Source organism: Hippoglossus hippoglossus, chromosome 3 (genome assembly GCF_009819705.1).
Source record: "Hippoglossus hippoglossus isolate fHipHip1 chromosome 3, fHipHip1.pri, whole genome shotgun sequence".
In the NCBI taxonomy this organism is placed as follows: Eukaryota; Metazoa; Chordata; class Actinopteri; order Pleuronectiformes; family Pleuronectidae; genus Hippoglossus; species Hippoglossus hippoglossus.
This window is the reverse complement of record NC_047153.1, coordinates 10,537,947-10,558,032: the sequence shown is the minus strand read 5'-3', so window position 1 is coordinate 10,558,032 and position 20,086 is coordinate 10,537,947. Positions and strand designations below refer to the sequence as shown.

The following is a 20,086-nucleotide window of genomic DNA, read 5'->3' as shown; positions in this document are numbered from 1 at the left end:
TTAACATTTTGTGCAAGATTTTAAATAAGTACTGTTAGAAAAGCATGAACTCAGCTTAGCCATTTGGTCAAACCAGACATTTGGTGTAACCAGGCACATTATGCTTTTAAACAGATTGTAATCTGATTTACATGGTGACAGATAACTCCTATCGCCATTGACACTAATGGCTGTGGAATTGAGAAGGGACACAGGGACAGCAATGCAGCCTTACATCCATGTCCAATCAGTACGAAGCAATGAAACCTGTCACAATAATTATGACAGAACTATTGAGACGGATTTGTTGGCGACAGCCTCACTGTCCCAAAAGTGTTCCCCTTGATTGGCCTTGGTAACTTGCAAAGTCATTGTCATTTCTCACAACTTCATTACTTGGTGACATGAAGCAATTTCCATCGTCGCTGCTCTTCCCACTCTGTTACCCCTAAAGGGAGTTCACGCCATATGTGCATGACAACACCCTGTTGGAGAGACAAGGTGATGCCTTCTCGGAGGACCTCTTAGACATATCGCTCATTATGAAAGTGAGCCTTATCATTTTATTGTAATGAATCAGTTATCTTGGATCTGTTGGATTGCTGCTGTTGGATTCAGGTGAGGATAACGGCTCCAGACTGTGGCCTTTATGGGCAAAATTTAGAAATGGCTCGCTTTATTATTGCTCAGGCTTATTAATCCTCAATAAAGTTAATGCTCACATCAGGAGTCTGGCTGACACCTTCAAGCTGCTCTTTCAAAGCAGCAGGATAATGAGTAGGCCGCTGTTTATGTCTCACCCCACTCTTGTTCCTCAAAGTCCACTCAGGGACTGTATGTAAGGAAAATTGCTTATTCGACAATTTGAAAATATATTATCACATAAATCAGTGTGACATTTAAAACTTTTGAATTTGGGAAACATCTCGTCCCATATTCTCAACTGTGTTTAAAGTATTGCTACAGTGCAGAGGTAAATGTTTTACTTGTGACTGGACTACACTTATTTGAGACGTTACTCTGCAGATTAGGAATTTACATCCACTCCCTAAATTACATTGTGAAACCAAATCTAACCAGATCAGATGTAAAAAATGCAGCAAAGACACAAACGTTGTTTTGTACTTTGGACCAGACTTCAGTGTTAAAACGACCAGAGTTACTTTGACATATATTCAGACACAAACAACACGCTCTCCATGCAGCACTTAGACCTCAGATGAGGAGGTTAGTGTTTTAATTTCGCTCTGTGTCTGAGACGTCTCTCTCACCACTCCAACGCTCGCCCTGCTGTGAGAGATCCCATCCACTCAACTGTAGATAACTTCTAACAAGATTATCAGATTATCCTTCATCCAGGGCCACTCTGCGACTGCTGGGCACAGTCACTGCAATAATGTAAAGATCTCTGTGAGATAATTAGTTTGCACCATTTTATTACACATTTTCCAAAGGCTTGCAAAGCTCAAGGGCAGCGTAAAACACTTTTGCTACTTGCAGTGGAAATATATATTACTTTGATTGCCACTAAAAAGCCACGAAGAGTGTAGTTGGATCAGGTCTATAGTCAAGAAAAATCTCCCCGTGTTTTCTTCTTGTCTGTTAAATTGGCTGTCTAGAAACTGGGCCAAGTTTAATTGAATTGACAGAAACAGATTAATCCGGGAACTTTTTTAAATTATTTAATATTCTCATGAATAAATGCTGCTCTTTATTGGACGAGTCGGGAGTAGAAGTATGATGGGTATTAAACTGTAGAGAAGATTTGCTGTGTTTTGCTGATGTGAAGTAGATGATACCTTATACTACATTTTCATGTGATGCTGGCATTAATCATACCAAAGCTGTGCAACAGTAAATCTATCTAACGAGTGTATTCCATAGTCAGAGTGTTTTTGTTTTATGGTTGCAGTTTAAGCTGATATTTAATGTCCATAGCGACCGAGCCGGGGCCAACACAGAAAAACAAAAGACACAAACTCTTTCCTCTGTCACCGCAGCAAATATATTTATATGCAAATCAGCCAGTGAAATAAAATGATTCAAATAGCGTGATAGGAAAAAATGTTGTATTTAATCTGTGGGGTTTTGAGACGAGGAAAAGGGAGGAAGGGAGATTGCTGGAGATGCACGGGGATGAGAGTGGAAGTCCAAGTCTAATCTAAAAACTGTCTCATCCCTGTCTCAGTTACAGTGGACGGATGAATTGCACGTAGCAGTCGCATTTAACTCGTGGATTTACACGTGTGATGTCGATTTTGTCAGTGCAGAGAGAAAGGTTGACTTGACTGAGATCTAAAGGTTAAAGCTACACGTGAGATATATCTACAACACAAGCTCGTTCAATATATTAATGAATAGAAGGTCGGATTTGAAGTTCCGTTGTTTCTAATGTACCTAAAAATGTGTCCTTGTAAAAGTTCTTAAATTTGTAATTGCGAGTGAAATGTCTTCTCTCTCCAAAGCAGACGCTGTGATTGGCGTAGACTCGTTTCTTTGTCCAAATGTGGTTATCGCACCTGCCCGTTCCTTCTGTTTGTCCGCGAGTGTCTTGTCCGGCTTTCTCTCCGTCTGTTTCATCTGTATCCGTCGCTCTGCTTCCTTGGTGTTTGTTTCCCTGCGTCTCTGGCAGCGTCTTTGGCTTCCTCGCTCCGCCTGCTGCATCTCTGTTTGCTCTCGGTTTTCTCTTTTTGTTCTCGATCCAGCTCTGCCAGTCGTACGGGACAATGTAGGAATGAAATGTCAGTTAATGCACAGCAACACTTTAAGTAAAGCTCTTAAGCAATCATTAGCGGAAACATAAGTATTTAATAAAGGGGTTTTTAACACAATGTAAAGGAGCTGTGAGCAGATGTGTTTGTTAATGTAACTCCTCCCGTGTGAGTGGAAGCTGGTGTAATGAATGACAGTATAATATATATTTAATCATATAAAATGCATACTTCATAGGATAAGTCATAATTACTGATGGATATTGTGCATTAATAAATCACTCCCTGTTCTTTTTCTACCCATTTCTGACATGATGTCACAGCATCCTGACTGTGAAACGTGTCCAATCAAATGAAGCAGAATGTATGTTAACTACACTCCCAGACGGATGTAAACAATTTAGTAGAACACGTACCAGCACACGACATGCAGCGACGGAATTGACAGCTAGCAACCTACTTTAAGTGCCTTCTTACACGACATTGCGTGATGTCAGTGGCAGATTGCTAATGTCAAAGATTGTTTATTTGATCCTTGTTGCCGGCTGCCAAGAGACAGTGGAAGCAAATACACTAATAGCGTGCATGTCTTTCCTCTCGCTTCCTCTCCCTTATTTTCCTTCTCATCCCTTTCCTTCTCTCTCTCTCGCTTGCTCTCCCTGTCACTGACACACACACAGATGGTGTGGTCATTGTACCAAGAAAAATCAAAGACAACCTTCAATGTTAAAAGCAGACTGAAGCTGTATGTAGTGTCATAGCGCAGCCTGTGATGTTGCCATGGAGCTACAAACGTGCGCCGGTGTTTTCTTTCATTTTTCTTTTCTTTTTTTCTCAGTATCCTCCCACTTTAGTTTCAGCAGCATTTATATCACTGGGCTTTGGGCTTTTTGTCTCCAGGTAGCATTGCCACAAAATTACAAAAATTCAAATTAATGATAATAATGCATTTATCGCACGTCTGCCCTGAAAGAGAGATCCCTCCTGTAATAATCTATAATAATAATGATAAATGCTGATAATGAGCTTTAAAGCACCTGATAACAGACCTTCTGCACCTACTGGGGTCTTAAAAAATCTTTGAATTAAATGGATGCTGACTCCTAAACCTACTAGTTTAGTAGGCCGGTACAACCCTGTATGTTTGGGTCCTCTGTGTTGATAACAGTCAAATCTGTTGCATGAAAGAACATTTCATTGCCATTTCTCCCCCCAAAAAAAATTTAAACCATGTCTTGAGTTATTAATTTTTTTCCGGGACGTGTAGCTCTGTGAAAGACGTCCTTCAGTTGGCTGCTCCGTCTAATACACCACTAACCAATCTGCCAACCTTGCACACGCCGACACTCGAGCTGCCTCAAGAGTGCAGGCCGGACAAACTCTAAAGTCAAGCATGAACAAAGAGGCTGACAGGCCAATTATCAGATGTAACTTCGTTCTGCATCCAGACGCCAGAATCCTGTTGCTTTCATTCAAGCTGGTACAATGACAACAAGAGGCACAGCCTTCACAGGAAATCAAGATGGACAGAGTTGTAAAACTCATCTTGTCATACGGTTTCATCCGGTGGGTTTTCACATTTCAAGCTCCGGAAGATGTAGTGTGGAGATGTTTGTCAGATGTTGACTTGTACCCCCCTGAAGTGTGTAATGGGAGGTACACTCCTTATACTGTGTCTGCTTTAGAAACCTCATGTTAAGCTGATGTTGAATAAAAACCTGACAGTATTACTTGTGTGTTGCAACATCATTTTGTTTTATCAAACCTCCTCTCTCCAATCCTCTCTTTGTTTCTTAGGTGAATGTTGCTCCTGCATGTGTCAGAGCCTTGACCAAGATGCTGTACTGTCCCTACTGTCGCAGCTTGCCCGGCCTGAAACCCTGTCACAACTACTGTCACAACGTTATGAGGGGCTGTCTGGCCAACCAGGCAGACCTCGATCCTGAATGGAACGTCTTTATCGGTAAGAACAAATACATCGATTGTGATTCAAATCGAGCGCTATTGCTCCCTTTTCTCATTTACCTTTTGAAATCTTTCGAGGTCTCTCTGTCTGTCTCTGTGCGCATTTGTACTTCGAAGTCTGCATGTTACTTTTCCGAGTGTCTTTGAATAGTCTCTGTGGGAATTCAGGATGTGCTGTGTTAGATTCAGCTTTAAAGGATTTACAGAGACAAAACTGAAATCTTATTTGTGCAACCGTTCCCTCTTTTTTATTCTGACTGAAACGTTGTTTGCTGTTGCCGGCGCCCTGGCATAGTGCTTAAAGCTTTGGTCCCTGCTGTTCGGGATTGATAAAGGAGAGCAGATCCTAGGCAAACACATTTTCTATAGTGTTTCCAGCTGAGCTCAGTGAGTAATATAGCACTTCAGTTAGGCTGTAAGTAGCTGGCTGCTGTAAGCCCTCCTGTTAAATGGATACAGAGGAGGCACATAGAGTGTTCCCTCTGGATCTTTTGTAGGCCAATGCTTTATTTGTTATGTACCCCCAAACCCATCCTCCCACCCAGGCTAACAGATTTTTTTTTTTTTTTTTTTTAAATGGGGCAACAGATTTTTTTTTCTTATAAGAGACATCCCTGAAGACCGTGTGTCAAGTGAACTACACTTCTAAGCTTTTGGCTGTTTGGTGACAGGCCCGTCGTTCAACAAACCATCAGATGACGTACCGCTCGTTCTCTCCGATGGCATGTCTGAAGTCTCAGATCAACACAGGCCCCCATGCACTGAATGAAATGTCTCACAGCTTTATGACATGTGTTAAAAAGTTAGTGTCTTGTTCGGTTGTGAAGAGGCAAATCTATTGTCGCGGAGGGACGCCGCGCTTGACAGTAATGGGGAAAGCTGTTGTTGCAGCATACTGATGAATCTGGTTAGACAAAAACACCCTTGAGGTGTTGAAAAAGTGGAGTTTTTGTGCAGATGTTCATTTTTGCTCCGGCTTTGTAAAGACAGTGTTGTTAAGGGTATAATTAGAAATGTAGAACCCAGGGGATGTTTATTTTCACCATGAAAGACAAATTTTTGATGTCTACTGACATTTTGTATTCATTATCTGTTGCTAAAGAACTTCGATTTGCTTACCACGCAGCTCGCAAGAATTATTGATTCGCCTTTCAGACACAACTTCTAAATGTATCACAGGTCAGTTCTCACCAGTGAAGCACATCTTTGCATTATAGAAATTTATGGATTGAGCCCTTGCACGGTCTGTCACTGTCTTCCCTTCAAATCATCACTTATTAGAGAAGGTTACATTAGAGACACGACCTTCAATTTTTTAAGAACCCTCAATGGCATTTACCTGTGAACTCTGTCCATGCTTAAATGTCACTATTGACAGCATTGATTGGTAGGACCACAGGAGAAAGGAGACGCGAGGATTTTTTCATTTAGTTTAAAACTTCCACAGCGAGAGAGAAAAATGAGATGATGTCTATTATCCGTGTAAATCCAGCTAAATCAGGGACCTTCGTGCAGTAAATACAAATGTTTGTTCCCCGCTTTTATTGAAAACGAAAACAGAGAGAACAAGAATTTCCAAGTCGGCTCCGTTCCATTGAAAGTGAAAAACAAAACCAGATAATGAGTTCCTCCCTTCATAAAATTGAGCTTACATCATTTACACAAGTGGAACAAATCAAGATTGAAAAGGATATTCCAACGTTTGTTTCTGGATATGAAACTTTGAAAATAAGACACAGTGAGTAACACAAATCAGAAGGTTTACATGGTCAAATTGTTGCATTTAATCAATGTAAATTAAACATATTCACCAAATTACAGTAATTGAAATTAAGAGGAATTCTAAACAATTCTTGTGAATGGTGTAATTCTTTCACTGAAACAGCACTGAAGCTAAAGCATTAACAACGGCGAAGAACTTGTAAGACACCAAATTCAAGATAATCCAACAAATGAAGAGACACTTGTGATTTTAATATATACATATAAACACAAGCAGTTTGTATATTTATACGTCAGTATCACACTGCAGCTTCTTCAAGCATTAAAGGGGAGAAAAGAACAAATGTGCCAGTGCTATGTTTATTCCTGTTCATCATTGAAACAGCAGTGACCTTGGTGAATACTTTGATGTAGCCTATATACAACCATCCAGACGGAAGACAATAATAATCTCAGCATCCGTGCCATGTGTCTCCAATCTACTGTCTGAGTACAGTAGTTTACAGTTTGTAAAGGTTACTGTGATGCCTTTCAGGCTGCAGATGGTAGACAGACTGTCAGTGAACAATGAGGATAAACCTGAGAGAGGATGTAATTTACCTGCTCTTACCTGTGCTGAGTGATGTTCTTTAAAGTGTGTGTGTGTGTGTGTGTGTGTGTGTGTGTGTGTGTGTGTGTGTGTGTGTGTGTGTGTGTGTGTGTGTGTGTGTGTGTGTGTTTATCTGTGTGAATATGTGCGTGTGTGTGTGTGTGTGCTTATCTGTGTGTATGTGTGTGTGTGTGTGTGTGTGTTCAAATGTTCAGGAAAGGAATTCATGGTTTGGCCAATGGATGATACCAGACCATCAGTCACCTGCCATCGTGACAAATTTACCCAGCTCTGCATCATGACAGACACATCATTATCATTTTTCTTGTCAGCACCTTGTTAAAATACTCTCCGAGAGAAAGAGAGAGAGAGAGGTAGAGAGGGGAGGACTCGCGCTGTTATTTACGCGCCACTGTTTTTCCGGCTTACACCAGGATCAATGGTGTTTTGGACTGGCAAGTGACATAATGAATTCAGCTGCAGATGGCCGGAATTAATAGCAGATTTTAATTGACTGTTTGATAAACATGTGGCACAGTGGTAAAGTGGTTAGTGCTGCCGCTTCACAGCGAGGGGGTCGTTCTGTTTGGAGTTCCCATGTTCTCCCTGTGTCTGTGTGGGTTTCCTTCGAGATGCTGCGGCTTCCTCCCACGGCCCAAAGACATTCAGGTTAGATTAATTGGCAACAGTAAATTACCCGTAGGTGTATGTGTGAGAATGAATGATTGTTCCGCTCTATATGTCAGCCGTCAGCCTTGTGATGGACTACTAACCTGTGCAGGTCGTTCCCTTCCTCCCACCCAATGTTAGCTTCACTTCCGTCCAGCTCCCCTGTGACCCTCAGAAGGAGAAGCGATATAAGATGATGGATGGATGGATAGATGGATGGACGGATCATAAACTCCTTCCAAAAAAAGCTATTGTCCACAGCTTCTCAACTGCTCGACATGGCAGACTTTTTAAACTTTGGATTTCTCCACATTTCAAAACAAGGTGCTGTAGGTGTCAAAGTGGGCCAGAATGATCCGGAGCGGCGTTAGATTGAGTAAATACGTCTTTAGATTAAAGAGTAGAAATATATTTTTGATAGTTTCATACATAATAATGTTGGTCAGCGGACTGTCAAAACATCCACAAAGTTTTTACTGGCCCTGACAGTCTCTTTCTGTGTGCCTGTCATTCAGGGTGCACATGACTGACTGTCTGAAAAGCCCGTCTGTCAAAATGTCATGAACTTCATGTGTGTACTTGCGTCAGTGCAACAACACCATTGACTTGTTTACCTCTATGGTGTTATAAAGCAGACTATTTACTTTTTAGGGCGAGGCACTGGTACTATTTCTATTCAGGATCCTGTGAGTGGTTTGTCTATTTCTCTGTTAACATCTCTGACACTACTTAAAATCCCACGATACTGCTCTCTGCATTTACGGTTATGCATCTTAACAGCTCTCACTGATCAACCCATAATGAAAAATATGTGCAAAGTCAATTTATAGTGAGTAATGACTCAATGATGGAGTATGGGAAGTTAGACTTTTCATTTCACCCGATAAATCGACGAAATTAATATCTTTTTTTCTATCTCTGTAAAATGGTGGTAAAGGGTTAAATCCTATATTATTGTCAGTGTATGTGAGAATGGAAAGACAGACAAGAGTAAGTCAAGAGTAGCATGGCTTAGAGAACGGTCACTTCTATTTTAATGGATTTATAGTGGCTGTAATGAACTCCTGGCCTTAAATAAGAGGTGGTTTGTAAACCATTGTATTCCCCGCATACACTCGGCTGTGCCTGCGAACACATTATTTCTCCCCTAATTGAGATATAGGCTTCAGTTGTCCTCTGTTGAGTCCTTTGACACCACAATGTAAGCAATCCTCATTGATTTTATTTGCTCATTTCTTTTTAATTGTGTGGATTGTGTCCCAGTGTAATTGGACCTCACCACAACCCCACAACCCACCAGTCCAAGAGAATTCAAGCCAATATATTTGCTGTCCTCCAGGAAGGACTTTCTGTGACGCCTGTGAGATTGTGAAGATGAACATCCTGCCAGTGCTTTGCTTTTAAACGATATGGATTGCTTGGCAGAAACTACTCCTGCTTTGCCGTGTTGTTTAGCCTTCGAGATGTGTGCTCGCTCAACAACCACATGCTTGAGGAGTATTCATTATACTTTAAGATTCCTTAAGTGTGACATAAAAATACGGCATCTTTTAGTTCAAAAGACATTTTAGCTTACATACTCAAACTGACTGAGAATGAAGCATGATGGGCTCAGTAGCAGACATGACAGGAACAAACAAGCAGGCAAGTGGGTTTCTGCCTGTCACCGTGCTGAAGGCTGGATGACTCACTTAGACTCGTGGAAGCGATCTCCATATTCTCAGCTTCATCAAGAACCAGTATCTTTTCTGTCTAATTGCTACTGGCTGTGCAGAATCTGCAAAAAGCTGCTTTTCTGTATATTGGCCGGAATGCTTATGCAGCTTCACTGTAAACGAGAGCGGCTCTTTGTAACGCTCTGAGTTACCACGGCAGATGGCCAGCAATGTTTTCTTTATTAATCTCACAGCCTCCACATAGAATGCAAACTGAATGTTATTACTTTATCCTTGAGAGCATATTATTATACAAGAAAATACATTGTCATTATTTTACTCAAATATGAACTTTAATTGTATTGCATGTGGTAGCCTGTTTAGATCAATGGAATTCTGGGAAATACTCAATCATTTTCTTGCAGAGAAATGAAAAGATTGAGACCACTGTCATGTAGCGACTAGTCATTTAGCTTAGCTTAGCATTAAGACTGGAAGCAGGGGGTAAGGGTGTCTAAAGACATCTTAAAACACAGTTACAACTTATCAACAGCTCATCCTCGCGTGCAGGGCAGGCTGTAGGAATGAGTTGCACTTCTCCTCCACAACCTTTCCCACGAGGAGCCGAACTACACTACGATAGTAATGAAAGGTAAATAATATTGCAGACATTACATGGCCAACTTGGTATAAGATGTGCACCTGCTTCTGCAGAGTCTACATTATTTCCCTTGAAATTACACGTCTTCGCCTGTTAGATATTACTTGTTCCGCCAATGTGCTTTTACTGTGGAATTACATCACAGCAAGAAGATAATCTAAATAACCCCTGAGAGATATATCCCTGCCAGTTTGTTCTTTAAGAAATCATTATAAACAATGTTGCTCCGTGTATTACTCACTTTAGAGTATACAGGACTGTTATCTGACTGAAAAGTAGCTATGCTGGTGAAACCAACCTTTCTGAGAAGTTTAGTGATGAACACTGCACTGCGCTCAACTGAAAGAAAGAAATGCAAAATGATCACACCCTTACACCTCCTTTAACAGACTTGTTATCTAACTAATAGGCGTATTTCTCCAAATGTTAAAGAAAATTGCACTGTTCCTTTAACCTTGCTGGATTCCAGAGTGGAATAAGAAGCATAGACAGAGCTGAGAGCTGAGAGGCAGCCCAGGAAAGAAGCAGCAGCTGTGGCAGTAGAGAAAAGTGTTAATGCAAAATGACACGAGGGTTCACATGTGAGCAATAACAGACACGGTATTTGAGACTCACAATGAGCTGAAGTCATCCAGACAGAGCCTAAAGCCAATAAAACTGAAAAAAAAATAAGTCTTATTAAGAAGTATTTGTTAGTGCTGTTACAATCCAGCTGCATGAGAGCATGCCTGTAGAGACTCCCCAAAGACACAGATATGTTGGCAAATCACTGGGTCTTTTGCAATTGATTCACCTCTTGCAGCTGCAAACTGAAAGAAAAATAAAGTGTTACAGGAATCTGTCTCTGGCGTCTTTGAGCAGAATATTTTGGCAGTGTTTGTGGTAAAGTAAGACTGGAAGGGTGAGGTTTGTTTCTCGCTTGATACTCAAACGGTGAGTTTCTTGTGTTTCAAAACTCGGTTTAACTAAGGACAGTGATTGATGGGAACAAGCCGATTTGGAGTCTCTTCACTTAATTTCCTCTCTGCCGATTGAACCGATAAACAATATGAAACATCTGCAAGTCATTGTGCACTGCAGCATTTAAAGTCAAGCACGATTGCATCACTGTACTGCGGAGCACATTTGCAGAGACATAATGTGTTTGTAATCTCTTATTGCATGTTTGTGCCCTTCAAAGAAAGGTCAGAGAGCTCAGAGGTCTGCTGTGGCAAAAATTAATCCTTGGCTTTACCGCCGTTCCTCTCCGTCGGGTACTTTTAGGACATGGATTGTTTTGAAAACCATCTGCACATTCTTGTTCTCGCTGTTGTTAAAGAAGTACTCCACCAATTTTATATTGCACTTTGTAAGAAACAGGATGGACAGTTTGTTCTTATATAGATATTGTCTCTTATTCAACACGTTTTGTTTTCTTTCTGTTTTTACCATAATCATCTGGATCTAGTTTCCAGTTTCAGCGTTCATGCTGTATTTAGAGCTAGCATCCAAAAGGCTTTCCACGATTAGCGACTATATGCTGTGATGGACAAAAAATAAATAAATGGAAAAAGCCTCGGCGGCGACGAACAGCTCTTCAAAGAGGTGACACATTTACTCACTGAGCAAAGTCGCTGTAGCTCCTCTCAGCAAGCATGTAAACAAGCACCCGGGTCCCCAATGCATGTGCAGCGATGCAGTGATGTCTCCCTGACACGGAGATACGGTGCAGGTGCAGAGTGGATTTGGTTTATTGTCAGGCCAAAACAATGGCATGGTTAGCAAATAGTAAAAACACCTGTTCACAAGGAAAACATTTAACTTCTGAGGGATTTCATAGATTAATCAAATGAAAGATCAAAAGTTGGATTCTACAAACCTTGTCTTTATTGTTTTTTTACCTCCATTATTACAAGCAAAAAAACAGAGGGGCACTTGCACAGGGCATGACTCCGCCAAGGAGCTATTGAATACATATATATTTTTGGGATCAGATACACACATTGTACAGTATACCAAGTACAAAGACATTTCTACAGCTGCTCCTGTTTATAGATATCAGCGCTCTATGTGCTTTATTTTTTATTTGTTGCCAAATTCCCCCAAAATATCCAAAAATACTTTATCTTGCACTGTAAAAGAAAGTGAATACAACTCCTGTGTTCCTGTGTAACTCGCCCTTACACCTAGTTTCAAGGAAATCGTTGGAGTTGTTTTTGCTTAATCCTTCTAACAGACAGATAAAAGACAATGAAAAAAATAACCTTCCTAGTTGAGCTAATGAAGTAACGACTGATTTTTTAATTTTAATTCCAAATAGAATTTTGGGGATTCCACTGTCTTCTTGACATTTCTGTAGAGCCTATCAAAGCCAGATTTGAGAAATTCATACTCTGATTCTACAAAACATTTGTCACAATGACTTCAATTTCTAATTCCCATGTGTAAAAGCACCACCTCTGGCTATGGAGCAAATCACTTGTCAACAGCAGTTTATGCAGGGTGTCAACAACTCGTGCTGTTGGATACATTTGGTGTTTATAAGCAGACATTCCCTCCAGTCTGCAGCGGCAGATGGTGAGAGTTATTCTCTCCATTTTCCTCTCTCCAGCTCTGAGTCATTGGGCAGACTTGGGACAGTATTTGTGGGCAGTTGGGTGGCAATCCCCCGTGCATTATGTTCATCATTTCCAATCCAACAGAATTGTCCCCCTCCATTAATTCATATCAACACTGGAAGTGCAATTACTGCACTAACAAAGTTTTGCTGAAGCTCAGTGGAAAAATAAAACCGAGGCAAGTTTATGTAATTGACTGAGTTGAAGTTATTTGAGAATATAACTGATAAGAAGAGAGTTCCTGCTTTCATATATATATATAAAAACTGCTCAATGCCTCTGTCCAGCTCCTTTGTGACTGAAGAGAATAATCCAAGTGACATGACCGCTTCCAGTTCACATAACTAGAAGAGTGATCTGCCTTTAAATCCTAAAGACGAGGTCACACATGAGGATTTTGAGCCTTACTGGAGGATTTCTCTGCTCCGAATTTGCCCACAACTTGACACTCTGTTCCTCTGATTGACTCCAGAGCGCTCACGCAGAGCCCAGTGTGATTCCTTTCCTTTTCCTATGTGTTTCATTTCAGTTGGGCCAGTCTGTCTTAAGTGGTGTGAAATAGTCCAAGATTTTCCACCTCTGACATCTGGGAGTGATCCTTTGCCACCGAGCAAGAAGAGAATGATTAACTCGCACTCGTATAGATTTTTTGGGTCTTTACGTTAACTTTTGAAAATCTCACGAGAGATTTAGAGGCTTACCTACCTATAAGACGTTGTTTACAAAATCATGTATCACTTGATATCTGCACTGTAGCTGGATCAGAGCCTGTCAGTAAAACGATCAATTAAGTGAAAGCGGGCACAGACCAACATTTTGTCAGTGTTATTCATGTCAGTATTTTAATCTATAGGTATCTTTCCGCAATGGGTATGAAACCAGAGCACATTTTGTGTATTGTAACTGATTTACAGGCACCTGCTCGGGATGAATCTAGTATTATGTGACAGAAATTGATCTTACAGTGGATGTATTTATTGAACACTCCAGCAACGCTCACTTCATCAAAAATGACAAACTGTTAAAGCGGTTAATTCGACATAACGCTGAGATCAGAAACCCAAGAAGCAGAAATAAAACAATGCTCCTGAGAAGTAGGAAAACCACGTATCCGTCTTTTAGCGAGTTTACTTTAAAGTTGTTGATTTGCCATAGAGTCACGTATGAGTGATTGGTGTGTCCCCTGAGGGACTCCGCAGGTATTGGACTCTCTCCAATTCCTTCTGGGTGAGAGAGAGAGAGAAAAAAAAAGTTTTCCATTAGAAAATAGAAAATAACAGAGCATGCAGTGAAGCCTGAAGCCAAACGCCAAGAAAGGCTGGCACTATGTATCAAGAAGCAAACAATCATGCCAATACAACCCACTGTGTCAGTCAATGGGTAGATGGATAGTTGCTGTACAAATCAATATTCTATTCGTCAATTTACAATGCAAATTAATTATTTAATCCGTACATGAATTTCCAAACAAATACACCAGTCTAGATCAATGTTAGCAGAAGAGGGAAACACAAAACATGTCTGGTTAGTGATCTTAGTTTAGAATAGAGAAGAGTAATGTGGAAAACATCTTTGTGTAATTTTGACAGGCTCAACTTTTACAAAGAAAATGCCAAAGAGAAAGGGAGAACTTTAAACTGCTATCCTCTCTCTGTGCGTATACCATTACAAAAACTATAGACAAAAAGATGTGTTGTGATAAATTTTTTGTGAGGTATTTTGCGTAAAAAAAGCCTAAAGTCTATGGTTTATTCCTCTTTTCCACAGAAAATGCAGCTCCAGATGCTCCTGAAACGCCTCGTCACAAATACTTCCACAAATTTGAATAATGCTCGTCAACGTTGCCCGCATGTGTTGGAAGTGGTTGACCGAGCAGCCGGCCAATCAGAGCAGACTGGTCTTTGTCGGGAGGGTGGCCTGAAAGAGACCGGAGCTAAATCAAAGCATTTCATAGGCTGAAAAAAACGTGTAAACATTAGAGCATGTAAACCTTTTCAAGTAATAACCCAGAGCAAACTCATGAGCCTGAATACGAGCATAATAATAATAATAATACTTTTAAAGATATTTAACCAGTAAGCAGTGCTGTAGGTATCAAACCCTGTTTTGAGTGACATATTTTTAAAACTCTGTTGAAATGTTTTTGCAATCTGTAAAAAGAAAGACGGATAAATAAGATAACAAGCCCCCCCCCACCAGGACAAGTATCCAGGATAATACACTTGTGAGTACACAGTGGTGACCGAAGGATGCTGGTACAGATGGTGTGAGCCAAACATTGTGCATAATTGAAACAGCTTAGTCTGCACACGAAATATCATCCTCTGCGAGCCCCCCCTTATGATTTATGGTTAGAACTGATTCAACGTGAAGATGTCTTTCATCAACAAAGCATTTCAAAGAAGCGTTCCCATATGTGACATCATTTCTGAAGTTATTTAAGCGCGTAGAAGTAACCTGCTCCTCATAGCTGTTCATATGGCTGACTCGCAGTCACAGGCCATCAAATATTCATTAAGGTATATGAGAAATAGGTTGTCAGAGCTCATGTGAGAACGCCATTTAGGTCTTTGAGTCTTTTTTTTCTGAATGAGTAGAGAATTGCTGGCAGTTTTCCCTCTACTCTCACTAAAGTCCACTGAGGCTGTTTTTTAGCAGTGGCATTAGATCAGTGATCTACTAAACATAGTCAAGTGAAGACTCCACAGTGACCTCCGGCCACATCCAGATGAAAATCTAACCGAGCATCACGCCCAATTTGAGGCTCCGAAGTAAACAAACAGAAATGCTTCTTTTCACAGACACAGCCGGTAACAGACAGAGGAGGCTATGGTCTGTCTATATTTCTGTTCATAAGTTAGACTGTAGCAGCACAGACCAGGCTCACAACATATATAACCTGACACATGGGCATTTGGAAGTTGATAGCCTGAAGTTGTTATTGGCAGGCTGAGTTTAACAGGTTTGAACCGTGAGTTGACAGATTCAGGGAAGAGCTCCACAATGTTAAGATTTATTTCTTGAAACCTTCAAATTTCTGGATCATTTGATTTTAAAATTATTTAAAAAAATTATTTTTCAAAAGTTAAATTGTCTTTCCCTTTACTTAAAACTACATTGATGTTGCAGTTGTTACAATTAAAAGTGACATTGTATCTAATGATTATAGTTTTTTTAATATGGCCAGTTATCCAAACCCCAGTTAACTAAACCCCAGTTAACTAAAGTTTGGTAAAATTCTACCAAGTGGTGTCAGAGATACACTACTTGACGTGGGAGCTGCATATAATTGTGGAAATTTCACAGTTCAATTCCCTATTTATAAAGTCTTAATATAATTTGTTTCCAATGTTTTAACATATTTTTGTCGAAAAGCTTTTGACCTTTGCTATGGAGCAAATGTATCTCCTTTGTGTTCTGCATGTGTGTGAGCAGATTAGAGGAACGATTTACATTCTCCCTTTGGATTCACTGTTCCACTTATTTATAGTTGGCAGCAGTAACACAGAAAACACCACAATGCATCTGCAGAGATAAGGAAGAAGGAGACCCCGTAGCAAGCAAATATAGATGGAAATGATGAAAATTAAAGTTTCATGAGAAAGGAAACACACTCAGCAGGTATTGGTTTAAGAAATCTTGAATAGCAAAAAGCTTAAAGTCAAAAAGTAAACTTTACTTTTAACATAAGAGTGGTATTGATCTTCTCATCCGACTTGCAATTTCCTAAATGTCAAACTATTTATTTTAGAAGTCTGCAGTATGGAAAATAAATGAGCACTGACATTTGTGCTCTTTTGTACAAATGGTGTAGTTCTGCTTGAATCAATGTCACGAACCTGCTGGACAGTTCTCCTGAGTTATAGCCTGAACTTACAAACTCTCACCCGGTGGGGATTTGATTGTCACTATCAGTCTTCTGGGTGTTAAAATGCTAAGTTAAGACATATGAGCATGAGTCTTGACTTCAACACAATAATCTTTTGATCTGCTCTAATCCAGATTCAAACCACAACCAGAATTTCACCCACTGATCATTCGCCAAGGATCATTTCACCAGCTTGGAGGTTGGGTTGCAGCTGTTGCATAATTCTGTTGGGCCGAGACAGGGCCCCTGGATATTAAGTATTAAGACGGACGAAAGGAAGACTAGAATATATTTTGTGATATCTTTCTTTTTCTGCATAAAAAGACACAACGTGTGATAACATATTTTATTCTGTTTAAAATAACAAGATCAGACCTTAAGATCTTAGAATCCTTGGATTCCAACAGCAAGGTCATGGATACAGACAGCAAGTCTGAACAAATAATAACTAAACTCGGGAAAGTACGATATTGAGTCACTGACGTGCTATTGGTTAGTCTGATGATGGATCCTATTATCTAAAAATATTATCTAATGTAAACAGAGATATTTTTGTTTTGCTTTCTGCCTGTGATTAAAGCCCTGTCTCAAGCCAGAGACCGTGGAAGTGTTGCTGTTTACCAGTGTCACAGCAGGATGTAAAATCATCAGGCTGTGCTGCCGAAGCCTAAAGAGCTGTAGTCGAGACTAATGATCACTCCACATCAAAATTCTAGTCATGATAACCTATGATCTAATGATTTACACTGCCTCTCCTCACAGCTAAAGACGCAGCCGATGACTAATAGTGTTTCTGCTTCTCTTTTGTAAGGTGCACCCCCCCGGAGAGGCAAATAGGCTTCTCCTGATTGGTCCACATCCCTGTAAATGCCACTGCACCGAGATATAAGACTTCTTGATATCGCTGCCCTCCCACTTAACCAGCGCTAACCCTTCAAACACGACTTACTGGTCTTTTAATTACTTTTTTTTTGGGGAGAGACAGGAAGGAGTATAATGAAAATGTCAAACACATTATTTTCACTGCTGACTTCTCCCAGTCTGACATGATCAATAGTATCATCCGTCTGTATGAAAATGATAACATCACATTATTTTAGTATGATTAAGTGGCAATTGGGTGGGTAATTCGTTTTAGCTATCGATTCTGAAGTAATAATGTCATGCTCCCTGCGCTTGTTTTATTTTTAATTTATACATAACATGTATTAATTTGACAGGTGCTCACAGAAGGAGACCTTGAAGCAAGAACTACGTGTTAGTGTAGGAGAACATTAGAAGAGTTTTCGTTAGGCAGGTCATAGTGTTAGGAGGTGTTTCTTGGAGGAAATTGGTCTTCCAGAGGTTCTATAAGGCCATAAGCCAGCAGATATATATAATTAAGTTTAGGGACATTGGTGCCCAACCAGATGTTGTTCTGTAGACAAGTATTAGTGACTTAAATTGTATTCAGGTGACCCTTTAAGGCTGATCAAAGACTAGACACACTTCTGCATTCTGGACCATCTGTAAGGGTTTGACTGGCCAGAGGAACATTGTGCTGGTTGAGCCGAAGGATCACCATGGCACGTGTCGTATCTTTCTCATTTAGCACTAAGAGACCGATGCAGCATGGTCAGTGAAGGATAGCTGGTCGTCAAACCTGACACCCAAGTTTCTTCAATAAGGATATTAATGTTATGATTGGATGGAATGACTAAGACTTCATTCTTGGAAAGCAGTAGTAGGCATTCCTGCGTCTATGTGGATATTTCTTAGAAAGAGAAGTCGAGATTTGCGCCAAGAGTGTGGGGTCGTCTGGTGAGAAAGACCGGTATAGTTAGTGTTGATGTCTGTGTAGGAGTGATATGAGAAGCCTTTCAAGTAACAAGGACATGGTAGACAGGTATATCTTGGAATGAGACTTCTAAGAAGTAGCACTTACGGTACAACTGCAGCCTCCACATGCCATGCGAGCTTGTATGTATTGTTGCAATGGATATTAATTATTTTTTGCCCTTTTTCATGATATGCTTCAGGATTAGCGGTAAGAAAGATTTGTTTGTTGGGGCATGAGCTTCCCAAAACTTGCAACAATCGGTCGGAAGTTGTATAATGATACATGATTAATATGTTTTCAAGGACACAGTACACAAGAATATCTGTGTTTGAAATAATCAAGACGTGAATGGACACACTTTAAATACTTGTCACACACGTTCACATGCACTTCTCTACCACTCACTCCCTGATGGAACTGACTTCAGGAGCGATTAGAGGAAACCTTTAACATGCAAACTGCAGGGAGCTGGGTATCGAACCACAGACCCTCTGATTAGTGGGCGTCCTGAGCCCAAGCCCAAGCCACACTTTTGGGACTTAGGTTACAACTGCAGCCTCCACACACACTTTTGAACTTGCCGTGCCTCTTGTTGAGTTCAAAAATTTATATAACACGTTTTTAAGCGATACATGCAGGATTTGGTGTCTTATGTAAGTCATGCTTGACAGACATAAACAAGTGTCTGAGATGTAATTAAAAAGTAATTACTGGCATGAGACGAAGACATGGATTTTATGAATTTATTGAAACATTTTCACAATTTAGAAATACTAATGCAAACGGATGAATAAATCAGAAGTCTTGTCATTCTCTGTCTGGAGACATTAGCATATGCAAATCAATGATTTGTTTTATGTATAAGCCATTTGTAAACTAACCACATTGAAATTTAATTTGGACTTGTTGTTGCACAAACTCTAACAAGCACAAAGTCTATCTCGTTCTGCCTCTGTGTGTTTGTGTTTACATGAGGGCGTTGGCAGTTTCCTCTCTTGTTTGTGATTGGTCAGTGGCAGTCGACACACTCGGAGAAAGCCCTTTTTATTAGAACTCTCTGTTAGAGCTCAAACCTTAACCCATGTCAGGGATTGTACCCTCTGGGTTTTGCAGCAAGTATTTCTAATCCTCTTAGATGATATAAACTTGTTTGTATGCATGTACTGTATGTGCTAACAGAGGTAGTGACATTTCTGTGTGTGCTTCTGCATTGACATGTGTCCTCTGTGTTATAACAGATGCTATGTTACTGGTGGCGGACAGACTGGATGGACCCTTCAACATCGAAGGAGTCATTGAGCCAATCGACATCAAGATCTCTGACGCTATCATGACCATGCAAGACAACAGCATGCAAGTGTCCGCCAAGGTACTGTGCCCTAAGTTAGCTTTGTCTGCCATGCTTGAATAAGAATATACGTTTGTATTGAAAACATTGTATAGGGTAAATAATTATTTCAGTATTTTTTTCTAGCATTTTTTTCCTAGGGGTTAAAATACTATCAAACTGGATGTTTAAATGTGAATACAGTTTATGTTCGGAAGCATCAGAAGCCTTGTTATACACAGTGATAGGATTCAAAGGACAATGTTCATATGCTACTTATTTACAAAAGCAAAGATTTTAAAAGAAACTTCTTAAATAACGTTAGACAACACATTTCTCTGTTGTACTTTGGCAAACAGTTTAATCTTATATGAGTGTGCTTTTAGAAGATAGTTAACATGCAAGGGAAGTAACTACATTAATTTCCTCTTTAGCATCTCTAGAGTTCAAATATCTAATCACTCAGTGGAATAGTTACAAATATGAAGCAACACCTCAGGATCTTATCACGTACAGAACATTTT

At 40.1% G+C, this 20,086-nt stretch overlaps 1 protein-coding gene across 3 annotated transcripts in view; it reads left to right on the top strand.

The window, feature by feature from the left end:
* The window catches only part of LOC117758852 (glypican-6-like), a 124,005-nt gene that overhangs the window by 76,611 nt on the left and 27,308 nt on the right, over positions 1-20,086 (top strand). For all 3 annotated transcript variants that reach the window (XM_034580862.1, XM_034580853.1, XM_034580844.1), the window contains 2 exons: positions 4,488-4,653; positions 19,474-19,604. In XM_034580862.1, coding sequence (XP_034436753.1) covers positions 4,488-4,653; positions 19,474-19,604 — 297 coding nt within the window. The remainder of the gene's footprint in view (positions 1-4,487; positions 4,654-19,473; positions 19,605-20,086) is intronic.